We start from the raw sequence: 21,877 nt of genomic DNA on the forward strand, positions 1-21,877 counted from the left end.
CTTGTTGGAATTTAACAAAAAATAACAATACTAACATACCATGGATCCTGAAACTGTTGGAAGCATGAAGCTTTGTGTGTAGATACTTACTCCTTTGACTTTGATATACTGTTTTTTTTTCAAGTGTGTTAAGGAAAACACAAGGATACATTGCAACACAGACACTGAAAATTATCTTTAAACACACACACACACAGCAATAAGATATGATATAATAGTTTCCCTTTTGATATAAGGCCGTATAATATAATTATATATTAATCATGCTATTAATAATGATTGCCTTTAGAAGGATTTGGTTTAGTGCTCGCTTCGGCAGCACATATACTAGAAGGATTTGGTTTAGATAAAGGTCTATATACTGAATGTATTTTCATTAAAGTTGATTAAACATATTTTAAAGAATATATATTCATACTATTTTAAGATACTCAATTTTATTGTAAAATTATAATATAACTGATAAAATTATAAGTAATCTTACCATGTGTTCCTTAAATTGATGTAGTATTATTTCTTTAATTTTACCATCTCCATTCTTTTTGCTAAATTTGTATGTATTCCACTTCCTACACAGATTTTCCCCTCCTACTTTTAAAATCACCCACACTTTCTTTTTCTAGTTTCACTTATTGTTTATTTATAAGTAGTTCCCAAGATTGGTGTTACAGCTTTTCTATTCTACTCTCTGAAAAACGAATCTACACATGTATTTTCAAATATCTATGTTCTTAACTAATCCTATGTTCTTACCTGAACTTCAGTTGTGAATTCTGTGTGTTATATCTTGGATTTCCCCCAAATCATCTCAAATTTGACGAGCATAAAACCATACTTCATGTTTGTTTAGAAATTGATTCCCTTTTCCAATTTCTCCATTTTAGCCAAAAGCACTGTTTTTCTTTCCTTTAGGATCTAAATTTTGGCACTTCCTTTGACCTTGTCTTTTCTTCTACCACATACTCAGTTGTGAGTTTTGGTGATAACACCTTTCATGTCTTGTAGATTGCTGCTTTTCACTTTGTTCCCATTGACTGCAGGTCCTTGGAGAGGGACCCAGTAGATACTCAAAGTGCTTGTTTGGGGGGACAAGGGGTGGGAGGATCAATGAGTGAGTTATCTGCTTTTAATTTCTTTTTCTATCTTCTTTTTAAAAATTGCTTATTGTTTTGAAAAGTATATATATGTATAATATATATAAAAACATACTATACATATATATATATATAAGTATAAAGAGCATTTAGAATTACAAAACCAAGTCCAAGATCTTGATCATAGGTTGCTTAATTCCTCTGAGCCTACAAACTAAAGACAGTAATCCTAAACCAATGGCACTGAGTTTATAAGAATTAAATGAGATGATCTAGATGAAAGTGCTTTGTAAACATTAATAATTCACTTGGGTGCTTTTTACTTACTGTATTCCAGATTCTTTTAAATATAGCTGATTTATGTATTTGAGCCGTCTGGAACATAAAGGTATTGAAGTTATAGTTATTTATTTCTGTTTTATATATGACAATACCAGAGTTAATTCATAATAATAAATTTATTAATAGAAACGCTCCTGATTGCCTTGGTTGTTTTTTTGTTTTTAAATTTTGGTGGTGGTGTATAATGTAGTAGTTCCTTACTCCACATATTAGAAGATTATGCAAGAGATAGTAACCCATAGATACAAGAGAGTTAACAGCAGTATAATTTGCAAGTTTGCTTAACTTAAATAGTACTGATTTCATATGCTAAAATTCCTAATGATCCACGGGCATCAATCAAGTTAAATCACTAGATTGAAAATAAAGGTGAAACCACAGACATAATGCACTTATTTATTGATATTGGTTCAAATTAATTGATGATTGTGCATGAGTCAGGGTGAGCCCATGTTAACGTACCATGCCCACAAAGACACGGAGGAGTTCACACAACTCTCTGTGATATATTTGATATTCGTGTCAGATTTATGCTGTTGCTGCTAAAATGGGATTTTACTCTGTTCAGAGCTCATGCAGTTTCGAAAGATGTTTAATGTAAAATTAGGATTAATGGCTCAGTGTAACCTTTCTAAATAGAGTCATGCTTAGGAAATGAACACACCTCAGCCATAACATACTGCTTGCATGAACACCAATTCTCATGTATTGTGTCCATAGTAAGCCTGCAGGCTATCCCTGCTTTAAAAAGGTGTATCATGAAAGGGGGAAACTACATGTTTCTGGCTCCCATGGTGCCTTCCTTGCAGATTCCTTTTGTTTCTTTCCAACTAGTTTTATTTAAAAACATGAATTCTTTTGTGAAACTCTAAATATAAATGCCTTTCTAAGAGCGGGAAGGGAGGCAAGCCTTCTCTTGTGACAATTATTGTCCTTATTTTTTTATTTATTCATTTTTGGGTTAATTTAGTCTGGCTAAAATTACATACATATTCATGTTTCTTAATAAGAATAAAGCTTTACTCTTGGTTATTTTCCATAAATTTGTCCTCATAAGCAATTTGACAGACATGTACTTTACTTGAATGGAAGTTCACAGTGAATCTCTGGAACTTGGTTTCAGATCTGTAATTCATTAACTCCGGCCCAAAAGGTCCAAATACTTCTTCATCAGATTACAATAAAATTGCCCCTGCTTTCTTTTTAAATTTCAGAGTGGGCACATATTGTAATCGAGGTGTAGATTGTCTAACTATTACTAAATGCGTTAGAATTTCTGAATGAAATTTCATTTTGGTCCAAAACATTGATTTGAAACAAAATGAGGGATTGTGAAATGACTTATAATTTTTCAAAAATGATTTTCTTGCTCAGAATTCCATGGAATGCATGCCTAAATATTTAATATTAAATGTACCATTATTTTACTCCCATTGCCAGTTTATCATATATATACCTGTGAGATTTATAATACCAATTCATAGAGAAGAATTAATAATATACTTTTATTAAAGTTTCAGTTATCATATGGGTATTAATTAGACATCAGACATAGGAGATATAAGTAGGATAAAATAGCTCAAGTATTGGGGCACCTGGGTGACTCAGTTGGTTGAGCGGCTGACTCTTGATTTCGGCTCTGGTTGTGATCTCAGGGTTGTGGGATCGAGCCCCACATCTGGCTCTGCACTGGGTGTGAAGTCTGCTTGAAATGTCTCTCTCCCTCTCCCTCTGCCCCCTCCCTGCTCTCTAAATAAATAAATAAATAAATAAATAAATAAATAAATAAATAAATAAAATCTTAAAAAAAATCTCAAGTATTTTGGAGGTGTTAATAAAGGAAGATTTGGAAACCCAAAAGTTACTTAAGCAACCAGCTTCCTTGCACATGTAGAAGTTGACATAGAGTTGCTGTGATTTCACTTAATAGTTTTATCATTATTAGATTACATTTTAAAAACAACACATTCTTCTACTGACCAAAATTAATGGCACCTTTTAACTTTGCCACTAATTTGCTTTATAAGAAAACATTAACTATTGGCTTCCAAAATGTTGTTTCATCTATGGCAAAAATATCTTTTTAAATATTTTTAAATACTTTTAAAGTAATTTTTATTTCAGAGTCCTGGAAAGATTGTGCTGAAGTATGTAGTAAGGAAGCTGAAACCCAGGCAGCTTCAGAAACTAGCCTTATGCCCTACAGGAAACTAGAAAAGCTGTAAAGATTTCAATTTTTAATTTAAAGAATCGTTACTCTTGTTGTGAATTGTCATTTGTATATATTCACGTTTCATTATATGAAAAGTGCAGTATTGTTACTGGGATTTCTTTAAAAAGTATAAGAACTTGTTAAATATTAAAGAACAAGCTTTATTTTTATGTGTTTTCACTGGATTCAATTATTGGGATTGAGAAAATTTGTACAATCAGTCCTTTATTCCTATTTTTGTCACATTATTCAATAGCAACATGTTATTCAAAAACAATATGTTACTTATGCACAACTGTTCATAAACATCTCTTAGGACGTTATTTGAAATACTTAGCCTACTTTTTTTTTTTTTATTTGAGAGAGAGAATGAGAGGGAGAGAGAGCATGAGAGGGGGGAGGGTCAGAGGGAGAAGCAGACTCCCTGCCGAGCAGGGAGCCTGATGCGGGACTCGATCCTGGGACTCCAGGATCATGACCTGAGCCGAAGGCAGTCGCTTAACCAACTGAGCCACCCAGGCGCCCCTTAGCCTACTTTTTAACAGTTTTTTTTTTTTTTCTCAAAGATCTGGTTTCTTCCCCCATTTATTTATTCAGTGAATATTTTTAGCATTTATTTACTCCCTTTTTCTTCACCTAACTTAATTTCAAGAGAAATGTTATAATTATGTATTCTCAGTTCATATCTGACCACCTCATTCTCTTAAGTAGGCAACCTATAATTCAAATTTAAAGATGGTGCAATATTTGGTGTAATCCTATGCTAAAGACTTTACATGAAAATTCAGAACATGTTAGTAGTTTAGTAAGTGTGATTATGTAGACTTAAAGAGCTCATACCATACTCTTTATTTTCCCATTTTCTTTAAGTGTACCTCAGTGTTGAAAAAGAAAATCCATAATAAGGACCAGGGAAACATAAAAAAATACCAAGTACTATTTTTGCAGATTTTTTTTTCATCTCAGTACTAGGTCCGTACCAAATCGGATTTAACTTTTTAAATTTGTCTCAATTTGGGGCTGAATGTGCATTGGTAGATGAATTGAATTCTCATTTTATTAGAACTAATAATTAAAATAATTCCACCTATTTTTACTTTCATCCTTATTAACTATGAACTTTTACCGAATATTTTTTGTGCCATGAGATCTGGAACATTTTAATACTATCCAGTATTTAAGTTACAACTGGCCTGAAAACTACTCTATCACATGTTGATATTCCTGAATCATGCCCTCAGCAGCAAAAAGTAAGTCATATTATGGAGGGTTATGTAGAGAATTATAGAGCTGAGTTCTGTTTTCCCCATCTTAATACTAGGTAAACAGTACTTTTCTTATTTTTTTTAACCTTATAAATAGCAAGTAAAATACATGTAGAAGCAATGTGAAAACTTTCAAAGGATATGCAAAAATTTTTTTATGATGGCTTGGAAATTATTTGAAATCTGTAAGATAATTTGAATAGTGGCTATGCAAGGAATGTTGACAAGAATTTACTGATGTATTTATGTTCTCCCATCTGTAACTTACAAGTTTTTAAAAACAAAGTACACAGATTTACAAAAAATATAATTTAATTTAGAAAGATTTAATCAGTCCTATACATATATACATAATACAGATATATGTTTATATGTGTGTGAATATATATAAAATTAAATTGGTTGGGCAGACAGGAAAAGTAAGGGAGGATGAGAGGAAGAAAGACTTTACTGTTTCCCCTGAAAAACACATAAATTCTTGGCTGTGTTGATAATCTCCCTTAGGGTGTGCTTAAATGCATGAGTGAACTAAGATCTATGACTATCCCAAACTTTTTTAGGAATCTAAGGATCATACTTTTTTCCAGTCTCAACATTGGGATGGAAATGTTATTATGACATTGAAGTCTCGCTCCCAGGCTGCTTTGGTGGACCAGGTGCTGTGCTTTCTTAACCTGCCAGGTGATGACTTGGGTTCAACTTCATGGTCTTTCATTTCCTTGGCCAGCAGGGACTGAGTGCTCAGAGGGCCACCAGGAAGCCCCTGTCAGTGGAGGGGATGCTTCATGCTGCCCAGTAGCAACCCTGTTGAATGATTAGGGCACTGTGATGACGAGTTCAGGGCATTTCTTTCTACCTCTTGATGGCAGCAGAGATAAGAGGCTTTGGAAAGTGAGTTTCTGAAATTCATGCCATTAGAAGAAGCCAGTAACCATTTAGGTCATCAGATATACACAGCTGGCTTTCCTCTGTTACCAATGAATCTGTATTTTTACTGATCTTGGCTGCATGATATGTTGGTCCAAGACCTATTGCTGGCTGTCCAGTGTGTGTCATGGCCCTTTTAGAGAGACTCACTTTTTCACCCTATATAATATGTTATTTGGCGTACGGAAAATTATTCATAATATACTTGCCTAGTCTTCAGAACAGTTAATAGAAAAATGATTTTTACCACCTTCTTTCAAATGTATAGGTTTTATTTTTTAAACACTCAAGGCTTTTCAAATTAAATTTCTTTCTCTTTGTTTTCTCTCACAATATCTTTGCTAGACAGTCACACTATCTTGGCCATCTCCCACGTACACTCACCCCGTTCAGCTTTCCATTCTAGCAGCATCTTCTGGTCCTTCGTACTCTATAGTCTACTAACCCAGAGAAAACGCTATTACAACCTAATTCCTTCTACGACTGTTCCAAAAAGCATTCAGCATGATTTTACTCTTTTGCCACTTCAAGGACCTTCTCTTCCATATCATGCAAGAAGTTGGGGGAGAAAAGGTCGAAGCCAACAGAAAAGTGATTCTCTGTCAGCTAATTCCCAAAGGTGATTCATTTGATACAATCTTAGTGAGAATGAAAATGCACCAATTGTATTACAAGAACTAACTTGCAGTTTCCAACAGATTTTACTAGGCAGAAAGATGTTCCTTCAAAAAGTAAAAACATTTAGTAAACATAACAGATGAATTTAAAGAAAGCCTTTGCTGCCATTTACAATAAATAACTGTGGAGATCTGTGCTTAACAAGAGATTCTTGAAGAGGGCTTCTGTGGATCAAAACATGTCAGTATTCTTAAATGACAGGTGCCATGCATGGGCATAGGTGATTAAATTTTTACTCTTGTTTGAAATGATTTCTAATGAAAACCCCTTAAATTTTATACATCATTATTATTGTTATACTTGAAACCATGCTAAACAGCATTTTAAAATTAGAATTTCAATATGTAGCCTATGGAATAACTTAAGCAGTTAGGCAATTTAATTTATGCTCATATAATGAGGGCCTACATAAAATAAAAGGATAATTTCTAAATAACTACCAACTTATAATATGATCAGTTTAACTGGCCAACTGTCAGAGTTGGCCTCTCTCAGGGAATTACGGACAGTGGGCCCCTGAATAAAAGAATGTAGACCAATGCTATAAGCTGGCAGCCTGGCGTTTACCAGTTAGCTAAAATATTGGGTGATTTTATATAAAGATCCAGATTGCTGGCATCTTTTGAAAGTGGGAACTCTAATAACACCAGATCATATTCAGTTATGCCTCTTCCTCCCACGAGGCAATATCACATGGGTGCTGGTAGAGGCTAGTGGTGTATCTGTGAGCCAAGTGCTCTTTCATTCACCGCGGTACATACATACCCCTCATTTTTTTTAAACACAGTCCTTTTGCTCTGCATAGTTGTTTGAATTCACAACTCCTGATATAAATATCCATATAAACTCACACAGCATGAGCTTGGATGGAAAAATTTTGCAAATAAAAAATTCTCACAGAATCGTTTGACTAGCCAAACCTTTATCAGGAAAATAAAGAAACTGAATAATAGCTTATATATTTAGAATTGTGTGTCTATCTTTCTCTGTATGATGTGTTCATACATGTGTGTGCATGTTTATCATATGTGTATATACACATATCCACTATAATTTCTGAAAAGTGGGTGGCTATAAAAGTTGAGATGAAACCTTCCCCATTGTGATCTGGTGACTGAACTCTGGTCATATTTAGTCAAATACCTTTTTCTTCTTAAACTCAGACAAAATTTAGTTAAATAATAGAATAGCCCTTAACTACTCATTGGTTGCTTTCAAAATATCCATTATTAGGTCATATTCTCCTCCCCTTAGCATAATGTAGTCTATCTGTTGTAAAATGCACACAAATCCGAAGCTGTTTATGATTTTCCATACTTCATTCTCCACAGTGATGTGCAACAGGCATTGATCTTTTCCTAATGCAGTAATAAGCTAGATGCATTTTTCAAGTGTGGGCACTTTATTTGCTTTATTATTGTCAAGAACAAAAGGAAATGCATTTGGCCAAGTTCAGTGTGAGGGGAATGCTAAGACCTGTGCCAGAAAGCCTACTGCTCTTCTGGTTCATTAATGCTCTCCATTTGGCTCCGGTCTTCCCTGATTTAAGATGTGAAGTATGTTGATGTTTCCAACTGCCAACCAGTTGTCGTACTCTGAATCTGTGGGTCAATTCCATCTTTTTAAATACACCATTTCATTCACAGAATCTTAGAACTGGAAGAGAGCTTAACACGTGATCAAACTCATTCATCTGCTTCCAGGCAGGAGGGCAATAAAAACGTCTCGGAAAGAGAATGGTTTTCTTCATTTGTCAAATTTCCCAACTGTGAGGATCTATGGTCTTTCTTGCTCAATATTCAGTTTCTAAATGTAATTCTCATTAGTAAGTTTTCTTCATATCTATCTGAGGTTTTTCCCAACAAACCAGATGATGTTTTTTTTTTCTCATATTGTCCAGGATGAGTATACAAAAATTAAATTCCGATGTCCTACCTTTCAGCAACTTTTTTTTTCAGGATTCAAGCTATTTTGTTGTCTTTAAAAGTTTTCTATACCTTTCTAAAGTTATAATATATTAGTGCATTGAGAAAAACACAAGCAACAAGAACTATTGAGACAATTGACAAGAGATTCCTAACTCTCCATGGGTCCATTCGAGGTTTTTTGTGTTTTTTTTTTTAAGAATTTTTTATTTATTCATCTGAGACAAAGAGATACAGAGAGAGAGAGAGAGAGAGAGAGGGGAGAGGCAGAGGAAGAGGGAGAAGCAGACTCCCCGCTGAGCAGGAAGCCCAACGTGGGTTTCTATCCCAGGACCTGGAGATCATGACCTGAGCCGAAGGCAGATGCCCAACCATCTGAGCCACCCAGGCACCCTGCATTCGAGGTTTTGAAGTATCAAAAACAAACAAACCAAAAGATGGGGAAAAAACCCCTAATTATTACATAGCAATAAAGCATATTATAAATTTATTTACTTATTCATTTTCCTCAGTACTGTTGAATGCCTAATGTGTGGCGGGCATGTGATGTATCCTGCATGTACAATGATGAGCAATATACAATTAAAACATACACCAAAATCACTTTTGATCACTTGAAGCTGTTGCACTAGGAATGTCATTTCTCACCATGCCCTCTGCCCTCAATTTTTTGTGGAATTAAGCTGGATACATATAATAAATAAAACATTTTGAAGTTTGAGTTTAGCCCAGGCTGCATTTCAGAAATATAATAAATCTTGTCTTGAGTTGTCTTGTGCCTAGAAAAGTGTGTTTGTCTTTTCTTGGCACACTTTGGGATTTAAAGATCCCTCCTAACATTGTGGACCATGTGAGTATGGGGCAGTATACTCCCAACTAACTTGTCACGTAGCATCTCTACACAGGAAGTCCATTGGGAAATTCACCACCTGGAGCAGGCTTCTTCAGCTGGGACCCAGTGTATTTCGCATCTGGAAGTATCATTCATGTTTTCTATTTCTTTCCACACTCTTCACACGTACTAATTTGAGAATAAAAGTACAGGTTATGGCCTACTCCTGTCATAACACTTTAAATGTACAGTTTTCTTGGGGCACCTGGGTGGCTTAGTCAGTTGAGCGTCTGACTCTTGATATCAGCTCAGGTCATGATCTCAAGATCCTGGGATTGAGCCCTGCATTCATTGGGCTTTACACTCCCCAAGTCTGCTTGAGGATTCTCTCCCACTTTCTCTCCCTCTCTCTCTGCCCCATCTCTGCTCGTGCTCTCTCTCTCTCAAATAAATAAAATAAATGTTTAAAAAATTTAAAAAAATAAACGTACACCTTTCTTTGGCTCTCCGAGTATGCACTTCCCTATTTGTTACTTTCCTTGACGAAACATTTTGATGTGTTTACATTATGCATAACTCTCCCCCAAATCTTCAACATTGTTTATCAATTAAGCATGAGTCTGGAGTAGTTCCTTATTAAAACCTAGATTCTCAGAGTAGTAAACTAAATATGTCATTGAATGTTTGGCTTGAAAACTGGATGTAAACATGTTTTTTCCTTTTTATATGCATATTGTCTCCAGCAAACTGAGCTTATGGTCATCTTGCTGAAACCAGGTAGAACAGAGATGCTGAAAATACTCAAGAGATCAAAAGATGATAAATGAGAATTAATTGGACAAGAAACATTACTTTAACATAGTCTTTTTTTATTTAAGATTTTTTTTAAGTGATCTCTACACCCAGCATGGAGCTCAAACCCACAACCCTGAGATCAAGAGTTGCACGCTCCATGGACTGAGCCAGCTGGGTGCCCCTGCTACTGATAGTCTTTTAATATTTTTCTTTATTTAATTTTAGTGAATATTATTTATATAAAGGTGCTTTCTTATTATCACTTCCTCTCATGATTCTTCTACCCCAGTTTTTTTCATGAGGTCTTAAATTCCTCAATAATCTAATTTGCCAACTTTGAGGGAGAAAAATTTTAGCTTGAAAATGGGCCCAGCGTGGCCACGTGGTGCTGTGGACATCTCAGCGCCAAGGGCAACTGGGAACATACTCCGATTCTTACATGCTTGTCTTCTCTACTTTTGCATTTCTACAAGACTCGTGCTAACTCTCAGACTCTCTCTTGTTTTTCCTTTCCTTTTCTCCATTAACTTGCCTCACAGATATTTAACAACCCATTGACAGGTGAAAGGGGGTTAGTGATGGAATATGGAGTTGATGATAGGGATGGAGGCCAGTGTATTTTCTTTATTTTATATCAGGCCCTGAGTCAACCCATTGTAGATTAGCTCTCCGACTCCTTTTTTATGTTCCTTCCTTTCTTCTTTTAGTCCATGTGGGCTGCTGTAACAAAATACTAGAAACTGGGTGGCTTACAAACAATAGAAGTCTACTTCTCACAGTTCTAGAAGCTGAGATGTCCAAGATGGAGAAACTGACAGATTTACTGTGTGGTGAACTTTCTGGTTCATAGACGACCCTCTTTTCTCTGTCCCTCATGGACAAAGGGGCGAGGGAGCTCTCTGGGGTCTCTTTTATAAGGGCACAAATCCGATCATGAGGGTTGCACCCTTATGACATCATCTCCTCCCCAACACCTCACCTGCAAATACCATCACACTGGGGATTACATTTCAACATAGGACTTTCGGTGAGACACATTCAGTCCATGCCACTTGTTGACTCCACTCCAGACCTTCAGTGGAGCTGCTAGACTCCACTATATTCCCCTCCATTGAATGAAATAAAGTGACCATGGCTTTCATCCCAGCCACTCGAAAACTAGCTTGTTTAATTTCATATTTAATTCATTTTTACAGGGTACTGAATTCTGCATAAATAGGATTTGTGCTTTTGTTTACACAGAGCATCCACGTGGAGTGCTGTGCACTGTTATTACTATTATTATTGTATTAAAACTATTGCTACCAGTGTCAGAAGAAATAAGAAATGAGTGTCTTAGTGTCACAAGAAAATTTCTCACTGGTATGAGATTTGGGCATGTATACATTAATATTACATTAACATTTAATCTATCGAACTGATTTTTTTCCCTACATATTTTATGTGCTAGGTATAATTCTTTTTTTTACATGACCTGGATATATGTATATTATGTTTTTTTGTATGAGACGTACTTTATTTTGAATCTCAATTGTTGCCAAAATAACATAACCAGAAAAATATTATTAAACATCATATGTCACTTTGGTATCTTATAATTGGCTCTCAGCATCTCTGCTTGAGTCTGGTGGTACATTTATAATACCTTTGGTGAATTACTGACAAATTGGCCAGGACTTCAAGTTTTCTTCTGCTAAAAATATCATGTGCTTCTCTTTTGAGCTTCAAAAGCTTTTTGCTGGGTATCCATCTGATCTCGAGTCACACCTAATGAAACCAAATGACCTCCAGACTCACTGCTGCCTTTCCCTGTTACCTGTTTTCACTCCCCCCACCCCACCCCCCAGACCTGTATTCTCTTTGAAATCCACATGTGCTTTTTTGGCCATTAGACTCCTCCTCCTGTCTTCCTCTCCATTGAATGAAACAAAGTGACTCTGGCTCTCAACCCAGCAACTTGTAAACCCAGCTTGGTTGATTTCATATTTAATTCATTTTTACAGGGCATTGAATTTTGCATAAATAATATTTGTGCTTCTGTTTACACAGAGCATCCCCATGGGGTGCTGTGCACTGTTATTACTGTTATTATTGTGTTAAACTTATTGCTGCTGGTGTCACATTTAATTGTGAATTAGTAGAATCACTTTTCCTGATGTTGATGTGCGACCACATTTCATGTCTTTACCCACTAACTCATAACTTTATTCATATGAGAAGGCAATTTCAAAAAGGATAAAGGGGAGAGTCACTGGTATTAAAGAGTAACAAGACAAAATAGATAGGCATAAGTCACAGCGATATCTCTTTCAATAGTTTATGAAATTTTTAACAGGCAAAAAGCAGGAAAGGGAAAATTTTCTTTTTGTCTTTAAAGGTTGTCTCTATGTTTAGCAAGTGCAGGCCAAGCACGCTCTCCCTCCCTCCCTCCCTCCCTCTCTCTCTCTCTGACATGAAGTAAAGTAAGAAATAGTGCCTTTTGAATAGGAGATTTCCTTTAATTACATCGGGGAAGTGATAATGGTACGTATTGCATGTTTAATGTAATGTTCTGGATGCCCCTTTTTCTTTTTCTGTTTTTTTTTTTTTCCCTTCACAACCACCTCATCTTGAGCAGAAATAAAAGGTTCAAGGCTTGTCAGCATCAGTTTATAGATAGCTGTTTAAAAATAATGAGATATTGGGTATTGTAAGGCTCAGGGCCGTGTCGCCAGACTCATTTATTTCCATTCACCTTTTGTCAGAATTGCAGACAGAAGACATTCAATTAAAACTTGTCACCTGTTGCAGATGACCTAATTTGTACCTGTATGTGTCATAGATTAGGGCTACATGCTTCAGATGAAGCAGCTTTACCCCTGATGGAACAACATTTCCCCTGCAAAATATTTTGTCTATGGCTATTTCAAATTTCTATCATTTTGATTTCAGCTCCAACCCAGATTATAAATTTAGCGCATACCTCTGAACCAGGCAAGAAGAGTGAATCACGTGAACTCTGCAAAAATGGAGGAGGAAGTCCTATGCGCAGAAATCTACAGATGTATTTTGGATGTACCTTGAATCTGAAACAGAGGGAAGCCTTTGTAATTGCCTATGCAAGCCCCACATGTTTAATAGTCCAGATAGCTATCAGGAGACCAAAACGAAAGACTTCCCCTTGCTAATTGTTAATTCATCTGTAGAGCAAGGAAGCTTTAATGTGAGTCATGGCTTTTATCTCTTTTAGTGACTAAGGACTCAGTTAAAAAAAAAAATAAAAAAGAGCCCACCTAATGGATATGCATTTTTTCTCCCTGTGTGATTTTCTCCTATTATTTCAGCAGAACTCAGAGCGTTTCCACATGCAGCCAGGCCATTTCCAAAGTTCCTGAATTGTTGCCATAATATTCCGGCGGAAGTAAATGTAAGCCTCAGCCAGACCAGGGGTGTCTGGTCGAAAAGCTGCTGCTGTCTGGGCCTCCCTCATGAGCTGAAAATGCAGCCAGAAGGTTGCTCTGCATCCATGGCCCAGGCAAAACAGGCTTGTCTCATTTGCAATAGCAGAAGGAGGAAGGAAATGAATGTCTTTGGGCCCCTGCCTCGGTGGAAAAGCAGAGACACGGAATCTTTTTATTATTTTCGGTTTGTCCACAGTCTCACAGCTGTAAACTTGTTCAAGTCCTGTCCCCCCCTTTATGGAGTGATGCACAATCACTAGCCCTTCCGTTGAGTAAGAGCATTCATTCCCCCCCCCCCCCCCACTCACCCAGAGTTCTGCCTTCCTACCTAGGCAGAGGGACCCCGCATCGTGCCGAAAGTATTGTTTACCGTGATGATCGGGTTGTATATGCCTGCAGTTCTAGCTTTTGGAGTAAATACCAAATGCTCTTTTCCAAAAATAGAATTTGATGGCAGGGAAGCAGTATAAACATAGCGCTTAAGAATGTGGGCTCTGCAGCCGTTCTCCCAGCTCCCACCCCTGTCTCTGCCTCTTGCGCGCTTGTTCCGGCTTTCTCATATTGTAAACCAGGATAATCATAGCACCCCCCGATAGGATTGCTATAAGGCTTAAATGTGTTCATATATGTAAAACAATTAACCCGTTGCCTAGACTATAATAAGCTCTTGACAGCCAATGACTGCTAGTAACTGGCTGATATTTGGTGTATTCCAAGACACTTCATGCGGAGATTGATTCATTCAATTAATAATGAAGACATGGCTTGGGAGGAAAATGTAGGTATGAGGAATAAAGACTGCTGAATCAGGAAGCGAGGGTAACAGTATCTCTGTCTATTTTGAGAGGGGCCATGGTAGTTGAAGATAGCTGGGGGTTGGTACATTTTATTTTCTCACACAATCCTCAACAATTTAATATGATTAGTTTCTCACTGGAGTATATGTGTGAATATACAAATAACTTTCACTCATCCCTGTAGGAACAGCCTATAAATATGCACAAGTACTCTCGGTTAAACTGGTATGCTCTTTTAGGACGTTGTCCCGAAGGAGAACCCCATCAGAGGCTGCCACTAAAATGACCCACTGCTGTCTGATACTGCTAATCTGCCTTAGCTTCTTTTCCTACAGCTCCTCAAAGGGATTTTCTCTATCCTCTGTTGATGGTGGTTCCCTCACAGGAGTCTCAGGAGAATTCAAGGGCGCTGCTAGGTACCTCTCTTCCCCAAGGGAAGGAGCGTGGTTTCCTTCTGCAGCAAAGGCAACTGCAGTATCAAGAAGATCTAGAGTGAGGGGAAAGTTCCCACCCTCTTTACCTTCTTGTTTCAGAAGGCTTGCTTTTCCAGGCTGATCTCAAAAACTCAATTACAAGACGTGTGTGGTAACATGTACTTAACACAGTGATTTACTTAGCATTCATTAAATTCATCTTTAAAAAACTTCACTATCTCTTAAAAAGTATTATCACTTTAACGTGACTATCTGCATCTTTCTTAAGTATTCCAAGGGTCTGCGTAATTAATAATTTGAGCAAACCTTTGCTTGGGAACAACATTGTAAAAGCCTGGTCTTTAATTTAGAAAAGTAGGCTAGGGTATCCTTGTATAATTCTCTGAAGGGGAGATCTTTTATTACCCTATGAAATGCCTCTGACTTTGTGCTATTAAAAATGTGAAAAATACGTTTGACTTTGGACTGTATAAAATTGGAAAATTTGCATTTGGGCATAAAACGTAGACTTAAAATGAGCTGACCTAAGAAGACCTGCCTCTGAACTGTTTTACTTCTCTTGGCGTTTATTTGCCTCATGGTGTATTTTTTTCCCTCCTTGCCCTATTCTTGCTTTCTCAATTTTGTAAATTCTGACAATGTAGAAGATTTGTAATTCCCTTGTGGCAAGGTAGGCACATGCAGTATATGAAAGAAGAAGCGATGTGAAACATTCTACTTGGTAGGTAATGCCAACTCTTAAAATCTTTTATTTAAAAAAAAAAAGATAATAGGGGTCTCCACATGAATAGAAAATCCAATTGCCTTAATTAACTTCAAATCCTGTCACACATTGAACATTGTGGGTATCTTATTTCCTGGGAGAAATCTTACTTTTCAACTTTTTCAAAACTGGTTACTAGTGAAGTCCAGACAGAAATGGTTTGTATTTCGACGGACTGAGGAAGGAAAGAGACAAGCTTCATCACTTTGGATTTGATTGATGTCTCTCTAGGGCAAATCTGGATTTTCTAGGTCCTGATTATAAATACTGTTGTTTATCTTGTGTCTGCCAAACTATTTGGAGACTTTTAAATGCATTAGGTGAATTGGATAATTGTCAGGTCTCTGCTTAAGTTTGTACTGTGTGCTTATAGGTAAGCACACATGAGGGGATAGCATCCTCATTTTTGGTAGAATTTGGATTCGATTCTGTATCTATTCTAAAATAATATCTAAAATGACATTATTAATGACAGGGATGAGCAGTACATAGAATGGGATACCAAGTAATTCTATAAATCATTTAGACATCAAATGAGTATCATTATTTGGCTTGTACCCTTTGAATTATCTTACCACTCCATCATACCTCAAATCTGTTTCCCTCAGAACTGAGGCAAGGTAGACCATTATTCCATGGGGATAGATTTTTAATAAATGATCATGATGCAAAATATATATCAGTGAAGTAATATAGCAATATTTCAACAAAACAGACACAATAACTTCCTTATTTTCCTTGGCATTTTAAGGTTTATGACATATCTTAATAATGCATGTGTATCATATCCAAACATATTAATATATTATGTAAATATAATATTGGATCATTACAGCAAAACATCCAGAAGGATATTGTCTTTATATCCATCTTATATTTGGAAAAAGGAACTCATCAAAGTTTACAGAGCCAGTTAATTAAAGAGCCAGAAAAAAAACAACCATTCTGCCTTGGAAACTATGCTTTATTTTTTTAAAACATATTCTTCACCTAATATTTAGGAGTAAATTATTATGCTATTATAGTTGGAAACATTAAAAGGGGGATCTTTAATCTTTTCACAAAATCATTATAACAGACTGTGGATCTGGCTAACAAGTTTATATAAATTGATGATACATATTGCATTTTGATAGATGCAAGGCAAACAATTTTAGACTAGATAACCCAAGACATTTTCTATAAAATAGGAGTACTTACAATTACATTAAAATATTCTTATCTGGTGACTTTTAATATCTTTTTTTTTCCCTCTGAATGCTCTTCATTTTTTTTATAGATAGGTATTTCTTTTTTAACTCAACGTATCCTTTGCATTTATTCCTACCAGTGAGAAATTACGGTTTAAACCTATGTGTTGTCAAGTGCAATAGAGGTAGAATCTTCAGTTATAGTGTTTGATTTACAGTATTTTAAACATTTTGATTAAATATTTCTGTTCTTTGTATTCTGTGTTTCATCTCTATGAAATCAACATCCTAATACGATGAAGTGTATTACACAGTTTGTTTGCCATCTAGTTTTGTACACTAGAAATTAGATGAACAAGGGAACAGAGCTCTACTGTAGGCAGAAAGTGCTTTAAAAGCAGCAGTAAGGAAATACAGCTTCTTCGTGACTCACAAGCGCTACTATTTTCAGTAAATACTTAGGCACTCTACTAATGTCTTTGTTTTGTGAAATTTGCTGTCAAAACCTACTTAATTGCTCTTGAAGTCATCTCCTGATTTCATTTAAATGCTGCTCGGACGTTTCAGTATGACATTTCAGGCTTTATCTAGAACCAAGTGTGTATTTCCGTGTTTCACTGAAAGATAATCAACTCTTAAAGTTGTATTATTAAGATAATATGAAAAATTGTGTTTTACTTTATCTCATGATAGAATAGTAATCCTTTAACATTCGAGTATCTATATTCACTTCAGGGTTCACACAGAACTGTGTCAGCGTTTCCCAAACTGTGTCGCATAACTCAGAGAACCCACAATTCACATGTTCCATGGGATATTCATAAATATTCCCAAGACCAGATCTTTGGTAAAATTGGTTTGCAAAGCATTGCATAGGCTGTATCTCCTTCTGAGAGTCTTACAGAGGTCATTTGCATTTTAAAGGCTCTGAGAGGCCTTTCAGTAAAATAATCATACTGATGATGCTGTGGAACCAAATCTATTTTCTAAACATTTTGGGAAACACCATGTACAGCGAACTACTCGGTTGAAATTAGTAAGGGATGATGTTACACTGTTTTATCAATTAAGATAATATCATAGAATGAGTCTCTGCCTTGCTCTTACTCCCAAGTAACCTCTGTATTAGATAAAGTGTTACATGGTCCTGTCCTAAACTTCACCATGACAGACTGGTAACCAAGTTATTAACAAGCTCTTCTCACCACTCCCCCCTCTACATGAAACATTTATTTTTAATTCCTTTCTTTACCTTTTACCTCTTTCCTCAATCTTTTAAATCCCATGCCAGCAAAAACTGCTGCATCTTGACCCAACCCATCACTCTTTGGCAAGGTTTAGTAACTGCCTGTCTCCTTTTCTGGCTTCACCCTTAGCTCTGCCTCACGAACACAGCCCTCTTGCAACATCCTAGCCTTCTGAATTCTTTCAGGAAGCTCCTCTTTCTGTCCCATGTCTAGTCCAAACTTACTCCCAGTTTTCTCTCATTTGGAAGAAAAAAACAAATGTGTGCCAAAATGTAAATAACATTCTCCTCTGAGACATGTTGACATTATAATAGGGAACAATCCTTACATCTCATCTTGCAGAGTGTAATTCCAGCTTTCCACAGCATGAAGGTATCTTCAGTTCACTTAAATTCCACGGGTCCGTAGTGAACCCTCTGGTAGACTAGGGAGGGATGGATCACTCTTACGCGGTCAGCTTTCATGGGTGACTGGTAAAGAGGATACCAGATTGCCATTGTCTTTAATTTGAGAAACTAGGCTAGTACCAAGTAACAGTTTCTTTGTATTAACTCCCATGGAAATGTGCCTTTCCTTTGGTATATAAATGTGATTTTGATGGCCTTGCATGAAATGTGTTTCAGGTTTGTCATGCTCTCCCAGATTTGGTTTCCAACCACTGGCCATTTTGGTTTAGCCACCACTTTTTTAAACATTCCTCCAGTACCTCTGGACCATTCTGTGTTCTGCAGTCTGTCTCCACAGCATCCATGGGTGATACTCTATGTATTTGACTGATCTCAAAGATGGATACGTCAGCAGTAAGCCAGTGCCTGTCTTTGCCCACAGGGGTGCGTCTTGACAGAGTACGTGGAGGTCGGCAGAAGTACAAGCGCAGAATAGATGCGGAGAACAGCCCCTACCTGAACCCTCAGCTGGTTCAGCCAGCCAAAAAGCCATGTAAGTACAGCAGACGTGTCTGGCTTTCCAGCACACAGAATCCTCCCAGTTGGCTCTATGTGTATCAGTTTTGGCATGCCCATCCCTACCAACTCCAAGGAGACTTGTCTTTGTTGGGGGGCTGTGGCTCTGTTCCCAAGGATTGCCTTTGAGGAGCAACAGCTACTCGGCTAATTATCTTCTTCTTTTTTTTTTCCTATGATTTTCTCTCCCCTGCCCTTTTTTCACCTAGTCATTTTGTAGAAGCGTAAGCATATTAAGGCATAGCTTATATAGTGTGAATTTTACATTTACTGGTTATCTTTATTTCCAGAGGTACATAAAATGGGTCATACTGTAATCATTAGTTCATTGGAGCTGTTAGTTTCAGATTTCACAAGAAAGTGATTTTTGTAGTTTTCACTAACTAAATGAGTATGACTGCTCAACCTCCCAATGAAAATACATTAGGAGCCTCATTAATTTGGTGCTATAGAAGGTTAACACACTACCTAGCAATAGATTAAAACAAGAATAGGCCCTCCCGATAACAAGCATAGGTTGATGGTTCTATCTCAGATGCCCTTGTGGGCATTATGAACTGTTTTTAAAGAGTCCATGGTTTTATAATGCCAGATTGCAATTTGAAAGGATGATGGGTACATTGCTAAAACGCAAGCCCCATTCTCTTTGTCATTAGCTAGAAGGAGCTGGGATGTAGATTGAGGCAATAACTGCATCCCATTTTCTGAAAAATCAGTTCATAGTTCTAATGCAACAGAACTAGCCTTTTAGCATATTTATGCATAGAGTTCGTACAAGGCACTGAGAAGTGCTTGATGGAAACAGTCCCCACATTTAGCTGTCTCGGTCTCAAGAAGACACAACCAGCACTTATCAGAGGAGGCTGCATCCATAGTGGTTGTAGAAGAGACACGGGCAATGTTTGATCTGCTTTCAAGGGAAGAGAAAGTGTCAACTTCTCATTCCGACTCTCCAGGAGGGGTCGCTGCTGGGCATCACACACGTGAGCATATGGGGATCTGTTAAATAAATAAAACAGACCCTGAACTGTAAATGAAAGGACATGTTAGCTATGTCAAAGGAAAAACAACCAGTTTTACATAAAATTTAAAGCTTAAGTGAACATATGGCATAGTTTCCTTTCGCCTTTCCAAAAAACATTATGTTGATTATACCTTCAATTGTCCAATCTGGCATCTCCTCCTTAGCCTGCATAAGCTGTTTGGCATTCTGCAAATACAATCTAGGACTGCATTAAGCAGATTTTGCACATTACAGTAAAAAACTTTCTGATAATACAATAAAACGCAATAAACACTAATGCTTAATTTCATTAGAGGTTAGTTTTCCTAGACTTAGACTTAGTATTATACAGACTGCCCATTTCTCATTCATTTTACATGAGCATTGACTGAAACCATTGATAATTTCCTCGACTGGGAGAAAAATGAGCTCTAGGCCATTTTGCAAGTCCACATGATGGAGGAACATCTATGGTTTTCGGTGTAAACCTGAGGAATTGGGAAGTGGCTCGTCAAGTACCTTTAAGAAGATTATAGCAATTTCAGCGAGCTCCATTTGTCTGAGATAAAGAGGACTCCTAATAAATCATTACTCATTATCTCAAGGCCTCTGTGTTAATTTTCCTTAGTCCATCCAATTAGTGTGTTTTTGTAACAAACATTTATAAAACTTAATTTTCAGATCCTGTCAGATAAGTGTCAAGAGGCTGTGCATGGGCTTTGCTGAGAAAGTGGCTGAGGGAGATTTCTGGACCCTGACTGATTGTTTGTGTACTACAGAAGCCCAAGAATGGAAATTGGGTTCTATTGATTCTAATTAGGAAAACATTAAATAAGATTTACCTAGAAACAGTGCTGCTGGCTATTCCATTTTCTGAATGATGGGAATTTCTTAGCTTCAACCAGATTTCTCCGACCCTTCCGGTCAAGTATCCATTGACTTGGGTCAAGCAGGTAACCATCTTCCCAGGATGAAAAGAACCAGAATCAGGCTTTCCTTTGGGCACATTTTTGTGCCCTTTATTAAATACTGCATTTTCGTCTAATCCTCAGAAAACTCGCGGTTGCGGACAGGTTTTGTTGCATTGTCAGAGCAATGAAAGTTGAAACTTTTCCAAGCGTAACTAAAAATACAGGGTGTTGTTTCCATAGCATATACAAGAAACAAATGCCATTCTTAACAGATCCTAGAAATTAAAAAAAAAAAAGAATCTTTATTTATTTTTATTTTTTTCCCTACAAAATATGGTGTTTGGGAATATTTCCTCCCAAATCTCCAAATCTGCATTTTCAATTTGGTGATAATTGAATATTACTGTCAATGAATGGTTATCTGTTGATTATTTGCAATAAATGTAATTCATATAGCAGCCATAATAATAGAATGTTAAAATGTTAGAAAAGTGGCTAATTATAGCTTGGATAATCTCCTTGTCATTTCGTTAAAGAAGACTAAAGGGAATGCTATGTTTTCAATTCTAAGGTATATGCAGTCTTTTCATTTGGGGCTAAAAAAGTTAAAAACTTAGAATGAAAGGAAAATTATCTAGTAAACACAGAGGAAACTGGCTTTGCTCACAAAAGTCCCATTTAATGCCCTGGCTTGCTAGAGTAATAATACACAGAACACTGAAATATTTGGGTTTATCCTTACCCGTTTGTATCTCTTCACTCAGAAGAAAGTATAAAATCTAAAGCTACATATAGAAATTGAAAATAGGGCCAACAAGAAAAATCATTCTGTTAGCAAGGCTTTACCACCTTTCCATAAACTCTCACATGCCCCTGAGCAATAAAACACATTTGATGTGATGCTTTCCATTTGTCTCTAGTGTTTATTTTATGAAGGATTTTAAAAACATATATCACAAATTTCAGACAGATAAATCTGAACCAGAGAATGAGCTAAAGACAACAGATGAAAATAGAGGATTAAAGAATTAGACACTCCGAAGAGAAAATATTGTAACAT

The 21,877-nt window shown here is 36.6% G+C and overlaps 1 protein-coding gene across 4 annotated transcripts in view; it reads left to right on the forward strand.

Annotated features, from left to right (window-relative positions):
* Positions 1 to 21,877, forward strand: part of ESRRG (estrogen related receptor gamma) — a 568,127-nt gene that overhangs the window by 485,213 nt on the left and 61,037 nt on the right. For all 4 annotated transcript variants that reach the window (XM_035010128.1, XM_035010129.1, XM_035010126.1 and 1 more), the window contains one exon: positions 18,770 to 18,880. In XM_035010128.1, the coding sequence (XP_034866019.1) occupies positions 18,770 to 18,880 (111 nt within the window). The remainder of the gene's footprint in view (positions 1 to 18,769; positions 18,881 to 21,877) is intronic.

The sequence above is a fragment of the Mirounga leonina genome, unplaced genomic scaffold (assembly GCF_011800145.1).
Source record: "Mirounga leonina isolate KUSES-001 unplaced genomic scaffold, KU_Mleo_1.0 Mir_154, whole genome shotgun sequence".
In the NCBI taxonomy this organism is placed as follows: domain Eukaryota; kingdom Metazoa; phylum Chordata; class Mammalia; order Carnivora; family Phocidae; genus Mirounga; species Mirounga leonina.